Source organism: Seriola lalandi, unplaced genomic scaffold, assembly GCF_002814215.2.
Source record: "Seriola lalandi dorsalis isolate HSWRI2012SDOR001 ecotype SW California unplaced genomic scaffold, Sedor1 jcf7180002054408, whole genome shotgun sequence".
NCBI lineage: Eukaryota > Metazoa > Chordata > Actinopteri > Carangiformes > Carangidae > Seriola > Seriola lalandi.
This window is the reverse complement of record NW_019524961.1, coordinates 484,487-492,627: the sequence shown is the minus strand read 5'-3', so window position 1 is coordinate 492,627 and position 8,141 is coordinate 484,487. Positions and strand designations below refer to the sequence as shown.

Sequence of the window (8,141 nt, the reverse complement as noted above, 5' to 3'; positions counted from 1 at the left end):
TTGGTGTGGGCCTAGGTGTTCATGCAGTCATCAGAAAGAAATCTATGTGCATAATTTCTGGTGAGAATATAAAGACCTATAAAGGATCTGGCTAATGACATTCACTTCAAGATGTCTAAATCGAAATCCTTAGAATAAAAGCGATTAACAAGATCGCGAGTGAAGGCATCACAAAACATCAGAGTGGTTTTATGAGCCTCAAACTATTCCTGAGGAAGGGTTTTACTGTAACTCTAACTGGCTTGAAAATCCTTTAACAGAGGTGACATTTATCAACACATCAAAAGGGGAAATATAGTGTGAAGAGGAAACATAATCACCAGTGTCCCAGTCTTGCCTGTCTGTAGGTTAAGGGATGTCTAAAAAATCTTGACCCAGACACACGTCTGCCTGTGGCTGCATTTAGTCAGTGAGAGCAGTAATAGTGTGTGACTGAAGGTGAGGAAACAGCCTCAGGCCTTCATCTGTGTTTAGATGTCAGCCCTCCTTGGGTACAATGTCTCCGTAGCCTGCTTGGCCTTTCTTACATGAGCTCTCAACATGGTCACCATTGGATGGCCTGAGGGAAGGGCACAGACACGCAACTGTTCACACACACGAAACAAGAAGGAGAAAGAGAGCAGTAAAGTTTTACTAATACACTATGAACTGTATAAACCACTGGTCGGTCCTCCTAGGCCTTGTGATACAGACACTACAAGAGAACTCCTTCTGTTACTGAGATTGTAGCTTACAGTGTTAACAGCAACAGTGGAGCACAGTACAGTTCTTCAGGTCTTATCCCAGTGCGCATATCTCCTTTAAATCAACATGGTCTGAATTTGTGGAAGCATGCTGTAGAGGTGTCTATTGATTACTGTACTTCTTGCATGAATGGTTGAGAAAGACACAATCTATCGACTTGTTGCTGGATTTTGGAGTTGCCCGAGAATCATCTGTTATAACGTCATGGAATATCCATCAAATAAATGATCAGAGTGTGTTCACTGAGTGGAAACTGAGGATGATGTTTGTAGTTTAAATACAAGATAGATGGTGCTGTTGCAGTGTGTGCTGTTGTGGTACTTCATTACAGACAGTTTTATTCCAGTTGGAGGATGGCAGAGATTACATCTTCAGTGCCCAGTGTCAATGCCAAGATTGCCTTTTTAAAGGCATTTAAACAGCAGTTAGTTTCCCAGCAATCATGTCTTTATTGGAAGTTAAACAGCAGTATTACTCATGAAGGATGTGAAACAGGTATAAGAATTGCTCCTACAAGTTATTACGTTAATAAAAAGCACCAGATTTTGTTGACATGTGAAGACTCAATACGTTATTTAGGGGATTCTGACAAGGTTAAAGACACTGCTATTTCCACTACATTATGAGCATTTAAATTCTCATTAGTTTTCTCTCTGATTGTCAGTGTATCAATTACCATTACATCTCTGCAACCCTCCTCTCTGATGCGTGTAGCTGATGTGGTTGTCCAGTCATAATCTTGACAGTTATACTCCACCTCTCAACTACTGATGAGCAGAGGTCAAAACAACATGAAAAGGAGAATAAAAACATCATCAGATGCTCTGAAATACAATTTGCTGACACGCACAAGTGCAAACATTTTTATTCTCCAGACTCGAAACCCCCCGAAGAGCCTTTTTCTTACAGCTTTCCTGAGAGGCCAGGGCAATCAAGCACTCTACCTTGTTAGGAGGTGTTAATTGGAGTTAGTCAGACTCCTCACTTTGTCAAGGAGTCTGACAAGAGAATTAATTAGAATTTGAGTATGTAAATCAATTCAAATTGGGGCTCTTATGGGGGAGGATTTGAAGTATTTTCACTGAGAAAAAACAGGTGCTGAGAACATGAGCCAAGTAGTCTCTGTGTGAATATTATGACTTTTCTTTTTGTGGATTTTATCTTCACTAATCCACTTTTGGAGAGGCCATAAATCTACAGTATAAATAGAGGTGTTGAGCTGTACATTGCCCTTAGTTGGATGGCTGGTGGACCATTTTACATTTAGCCTGTTTTCAAATTTTCTAAGTACACATGCCTCAAATTCAGTTGCATTACTTAGGTAAATTATAAAATCTGTGAAAACACCATGGCAACAACAGACGGAATAGTAGGACTATGTGCTTTTGTGTGCTTGTCACCTAATTGGGTCTATGTTGTGAGTCACGTCATGTAAGACATGTAAATCTCATATTTAAATCACACTTCACTCACTTGAATTGTGAGCTGTTGTGTTACCTTGTAACACTTGTTTGTAGCTTGAAAATGATTGCTCAGCTCTTTTGGTGCATAAACGCCATGGACTCTGAGAATTTCTGCTGTTTATTGGGCATGAAAACATGAAAAAAATCTTACCGACTGTGGCTTTAAAACAGATTAGCTTTCACTCTATATGTCTCATCATTTTCTCATTTTTAAAAAGATGACACTAAATATGTAATGTAGTAATGGAGAAGTATGGTAGATTATTTGATAAGCAGCCAAAGCTTATCAAATGTTGTATACTTCCCTACACATATGCAGTTAGACTCGCATTGCTTAGGAGACATTAATAAAAATCTAATTTTGTTAAACTAAATAAATAAGATGACATTGGCTTTGTTGTATTGCACCCCACGCTGTCTGAAATTATTGTATTATACAGGGTAGATTTTATGCTACTTGTTGCAATGTCAGCTTGTTGGCAGCAACCAGTTGGGGGCCTCTGTTTTAGAGGCCCAAATTCATGGCCTCCACAACAAGCCATAAAATACAGCAGGTTTACAGGTTGCCCTACTCATACACATTCATTGCTCAACAAGACATGCACGGTTTTCATTTATATTTCATTGTAATTTAAATGCACCAGTTCCCGCTCCAGCTATACATTTTAAAAATTCATGTATAGATTTTTATTTACAGCTGAACAAGATTGATCATCTTAAGAACCGCCACTTTCCTGTCTCAATAATATGAAGAAAACATCCAGAGAAAGACATTTGGACAATGCTTTATGAAAAGCTGTTTTATTATCCATTTAATAACACCTCCATGAAGACAATTTGTACAAGATACATCACATTCTAAAGTGCACGAATACTGTACAACGGAAAATGACTTAAATACGCAGGAAAAAAAACAGGGGAAAAAAAATATCACATTTGTGGAAAAAAATGTATAAATTGTAAAAATAAAAGAAAAAGGGACATGCTTTTTCAAAAACAACAATCACTATGCATGTTTCTGCTCAGGTATGTGAGAGGGGCTGGCCTGGGAAAATAACCTTGTGCAGCTTGCTTGGGGGAACACTAAGCTTTGGCACCTTTAGAGAAAAGAGAAAAAAGACATTAACAAGGAATGGAGAGCACTCAATAATAAACAAAAGAATTATATATAGTTTCAATAAATACAGTCTTAGGGGCTTGTGTAGAATGCATAATAACCCATGCCTTTTGGGTTGTCCTTGTTGTACTCCTCCGTAGTCAAGTCCTCACACTTGATGGTTGGGGAGTTCTCTGTGCTTGAGCCCCCAGGAGACATCCTGCGCCTCTTGCAGACCATGGAGTACACACCAGAATCAGTAGAGTCCACCGATTTCAGTGAGTGGGACGTCTCGATCCAGGTTGAGGCTGCCGGCGCGCTCTCCTCCGGCAGCTTGTCTTTAGTGGCCCCCAGCTGATCCTCTGGGAAGGCCGGGGGGCTTGGACGCGGGGACCATGGCAGGCCCGTGGTCATCTTGCGCTGGTAAGTGCTTCTGGTGCCCCAACCAGCAGCCATGGAGGCGAAGGCCGAGTCTGGATAGTAACTGAGGGCGTGGGACGTCTGCAGGGACAGGGGCTTGATGCCATAGGACAGCAGGCTGCTGGTGGAATAGTCATTGTCATACGACAGATCCAGCTTGTTGGAGCCTGGCTGTTGAACTGGAGGGACAAACCAGCGCTGGGCAGAGGCAGCGGCGCTGGCGTCCTCACTCTGCGGGGAGAGGAGGCTGTTGGTTTGGGGAACAGCCCGTTCCCCCGTGTAGAAGCGGTTCTGAGGCAGGTTGTTGACAAACTGGTCCTGAAAGAAAGGCTGCATGGCGTAGCGGGCCCCAGGCACAATTTGGGTGGAGCGTGGGGAATCTGTAGGGGATGGAGTCAACCTGTCACTCTCCGGGGCTGTGTACATCCTGTTCAGCAGATGAGGAAGAACACACAAACAACAACAAAAAAAAATTAACTGCCTGAGAAAATTCAGGGTCCAAGACAAGTATCGAAATGTGTACCACAGAAAAAAACAGATCAACCACACTGCTCAAAGTGCAAGATACGTACGAGTCATAATTGTCCCGGAAGCCTTTTGCAAATGGGTTGTGATCTATCTTCAGCTGTGTGATCTAAAAAACAAACAAACAAAAGACATTACAATCCTGCTGTATATAATACTCTATATCTTAAAGCAAGTAACTGCACTGCTGCTAAAAAGCAATAAAGAATTTGATATTTTTATTGTTCTGACTCTAAACAGCAAAATATATTTTTAATCAAACAAAAAAAATTCTAAATCTTACATCTGTGTTCTGATAAGCAGTGACGGCTATAAACTGGTTCTCTGGGAAGGTGAAGGTCTGAGTTCTGGCCTCGTTGCTCATGTCCTCCACTCCGTCTTCTGTCACCTCCACAATGTGCAGCCGAGGTTGGTATTTATGAAGCGACTGCAAGACTATCATCTGCAAAGGGAAAATGTGTGATAGTACGACGCTGTGCATTTCAAAAACTAAAAAAAGGCATCAGATGCATGTCTTTTCGATTCAATTAAAGTGGTGGAAAAACCTGCCGATAAATATCATTAAAAGATGGCAAATCATTCTTTTAGTGTCATTGTATCCAAATAATAATTTTGGAAAGATTAACTAAATAATTAATAAACCCACAACCAATATTGAAAACACTGCTCCATTTGGCAAATATTGAATTTGAGCATGTCAGAAATCAATATCTAACCTGTGTGTTGTTGTTGTTGGCCCCTTTATTGTTTGTCAGCTTCAACTTGCCAAAAGAGATTTCTTGCCTCATCCAGTGAGCACCGGTGTTTGGGGATTCAGGATGAACATACATCTTGTTACCTGAAATTGAAATAATGTAGTCAGTGAAATGACAAACAGAAAGGCTGTATCTAAACATACATGTTGTAAAATCATACGCTGTTTTTTTACATTTTCTTTCCCCGAGACTGCTTATTCTTCTTTATTTTATAAAATATTGTTATTTACATGAAAATACAATGAAACCTGTTCCTGTAAATTTTCTGTTTTGGATATAAAATGGATATAAAAACATTAATTGATAGCAGCTTAGAGAAGAACTTATGATTTTTTTTTTTACAATTTAATATAATAAAATTCAAAACCTAAATAGTTCTGAAGAAAACTTCTTATAATTTTCCATTTACATTAAACTCTCAAATGAAGAATGAATTTTTTCAATGTATTTAAAGCTATAAGTCTTTACAGTACCAGTTATTTAAAGGCCATATTAATAACAGCAATGTCAAATCAAAATGCCTGAATTTTTGCATCAAAACAGTCAAAATCAAAATCTGTCAAGTTATTTGAAGAAAAAAAAACAAACCATGCAACAAAACTGGTTTGTATCTATATTTAATTTATCTTTACACCCAGATTTGATTCTGATATCCTCAAGATGTCGTGACTGCAACAGGAGCTGCATCCTTTCTATTAACGTTATATCAATTTCTTTCTATTTGCCAAGTTAAATACGTGTATGTTAGTTGTCTAACTCACCTTGCATATTATTGTCTGCTTTCCCACAAGTGACCCACTTTCCTCCCTGAAAGCGCCAGTGATTCGGGTCAGCCAAAACAATTTCTACAAAGACATTGTAATGGGCCGTGAGGTTGAGTCCAGTGATGTTGAAACTGAGGAATGGGAACATCCGTCTGGAAAAAGGCAAACAAAACTAATTAACAGCTGTGCTCATAAAGCAGGAGAAACTCTAAGACAAACTGTTGCCAGTGAAATGTCTTCATGTGTTGCATTTAGCAGAATGAAATGGCCTCAATTTAAAAATTTTTTTTTTTTTATCAGTGTCAATATTAGGCTATATATTGCGTGCGAGTGTATTTACAATTTACCAGAAACGAAATTTTTGAAATTTAAAAAGACCAAACCTGATAAAAAAAAAAGAATGAAGATATGGATCGTGTGCTAAACATTTTTGCTCGTGCGTAAAAAGTGGGGAAGAAAAATGAGCCCTGTGTGAAACATGAAGACTAAAGGGACTAACAGGTGATATATATATAATAAAAACAACTAACTGATATTCTGGACGATATTTCGTCGTACTTTTTAAATGAGACCTCCGGCAGCGCATCTGCTTACCTGCCCTGTTTGGTGATGATCATCTCGGTCTGGTGCCGGTGGAATTTCAGCCACAGAGGCCGGTTACACAGATACACCTGCGCCCTGGCTCCGGCGGCAGACCCCGGCAGAGACATGGAGCCGATACCCGTCCCCGTACCCGGATAGGAGGGGTACAAACAGCCCGGACCCTGGCTGAACTGGTACCCTCCGCTGCTAAACTGGCTCCGGCCGGTGCACACGGACGAGGAGGAGAAGCCTGTCGGCGGCAGGACGGATCCGTAATGAAGTGAAGCCGGGTACCTGGAGCTGCTGGACCCTGTGTACACCGAGCCGGTCTGCCCTGCATAGGGAAAGAGGGAACAGGGGCTTGCCATGTCGGTACTCGCCTGGGACGACGAGATGAAGTATCTGTCAGAGCCAAGTTCGTCTATGTTGTACCGCCGACCGCTCGTCAGCTCGTCCTCACCGAGCACCGGGGAGCCTTTCCTCCCATCGGGCCCGGTCTTAGTGAAAGTGTCCCCCTCACCCAGCATCCCGTTTCCCACCCCGCTCAGGTATTTCTTAGGAGCGCTGCTAGACTCTGATTCCGTCCGGTCGACTTCTTGATATTCAAGCTGCGATGATGGCCTCGGGCTGTTGTTGGCACTGTCCGACGAGGAAAGGTTGTAAAAGGTTTTGGGTAAATTGATGCTAGAGCTGGGAAGGATGTTCTCTAGCTGCATTGTTATTAGATCTTGCAATAAATAAGAAGAGTTTCTAGAGTCCAGAGAGTGAATCTCGGCCGAAGAGGCGACACAGCCACCGGCGCCCTGGTTGCTTCTGTCTCTGCACGCCTCCCTCCCTGACGAATGATGGAAGGAGGTGAAACCTTCCCCTCACTTGAGGATTTTCAGATCAGATTATGGGCTCGACGTGGGATGTTCAGCGGTTCTTATAAGATGTAGTTCTCCACACACCCAACTGATTGTCAGCGTGGGGGGAGGAGCTTTTTGGGGAAGCATGCAGGGGCACCAGTCCTGCAGCCTATGGTTTAATTCAATTACAAAGTGTCTAGTAGAAATAACACCAAGAGAAACTTGGTGTTTATTTTTATTCTCATATCTCAGGCCTAGACTTCTTTCCACACGGGCAAAAGCAAACATTTTCTATCGTTTTACAATACAGTAAACGTGTAAATTATCTTCGGTTTGTTATAGACTTTAAGTGAAACATAAGGCGGAAACGATAAGCAGGATTTCTGAGCATTTGACCTCAAATACTAAAAACAAAATAACCAAAAGTGTGTCGCCTGCCACGGGTCCTGAACCCCAGCACATCGCGCACAGTCACCTCTAAACTTTCAGCTTCGGCTCCAAGTCCCCTCGCCCAACACAGCAGCAAAATACACGTTCAGATTTGTTAGATTACTTTCACTCACTCACCCCACAGGATTTACCCTCGATTAACAGCAAAAAGCGAGACCTTTCCCCTCACTGCAAACACCCCCCACACCTTAAAAAAAAAAAAAGAAAATCACATGTGCACCTTATTTCCTATAATTGGACTCCGCCGCCTCTTCCACTTCCAGGTTCTCAGTCTTGGCTCTAATAAAATTCTCAACTGTAAAAACTGACTAAAAACTGATAAAAAAAACAAAAAAAAAACAAACATGCATCTGATATGAAAAAAATATATAATTTTGTTTTGTCTCTGTTTAAGAAAAAAAAAAGTCCAGTAATGTCAGTGTACTTTTATTTCAGGCAAGCCTTTTCTTCCCTTTTTTCTCAATACATTATTTTGTTGCCAGGGTTTTATTTCT

At 41.1% G+C, this 8,141-nt stretch overlaps 1 protein-coding gene across 2 annotated transcripts; it reads right to left on the bottom strand.

Moving 5' to 3' along the window:
- Window positions 1-2,976: 2,976 nt before the first annotated feature.
- On the bottom strand, window positions 2,977-7,233 carry eomesa (eomesodermin homolog a). Of its 2 annotated transcripts, XM_023409809.2 has the most exons (7): window positions 6,362-7,233; window positions 5,765-5,919; window positions 4,965-5,086; window positions 4,532-4,690; window positions 4,296-4,357; window positions 3,432-4,150; window positions 2,977-3,304 (listed from the first exon to the last, which is right to left on the bottom strand). In XM_023409809.2, exons 1-7 carry the CDS (start codon window positions 7,063-7,065, stop codon window positions 3,291-3,293), a joined length of 1,935 nt encoding a protein of 644 aa, XP_023265577.1. In that variant the 5' UTR covers window positions 7,066-7,233; the 3' UTR covers window positions 2,977-3,290. The 2 variants fall into 2 exon arrangements, with proteins under 2 accessions (XP_023265577.1, XP_023265576.1); XM_023409808.2 differs by having other exon boundaries at window positions 2,977-4,150.
- Between the last annotated feature and the right edge of the window lie 908 nt (window positions 7,234-8,141).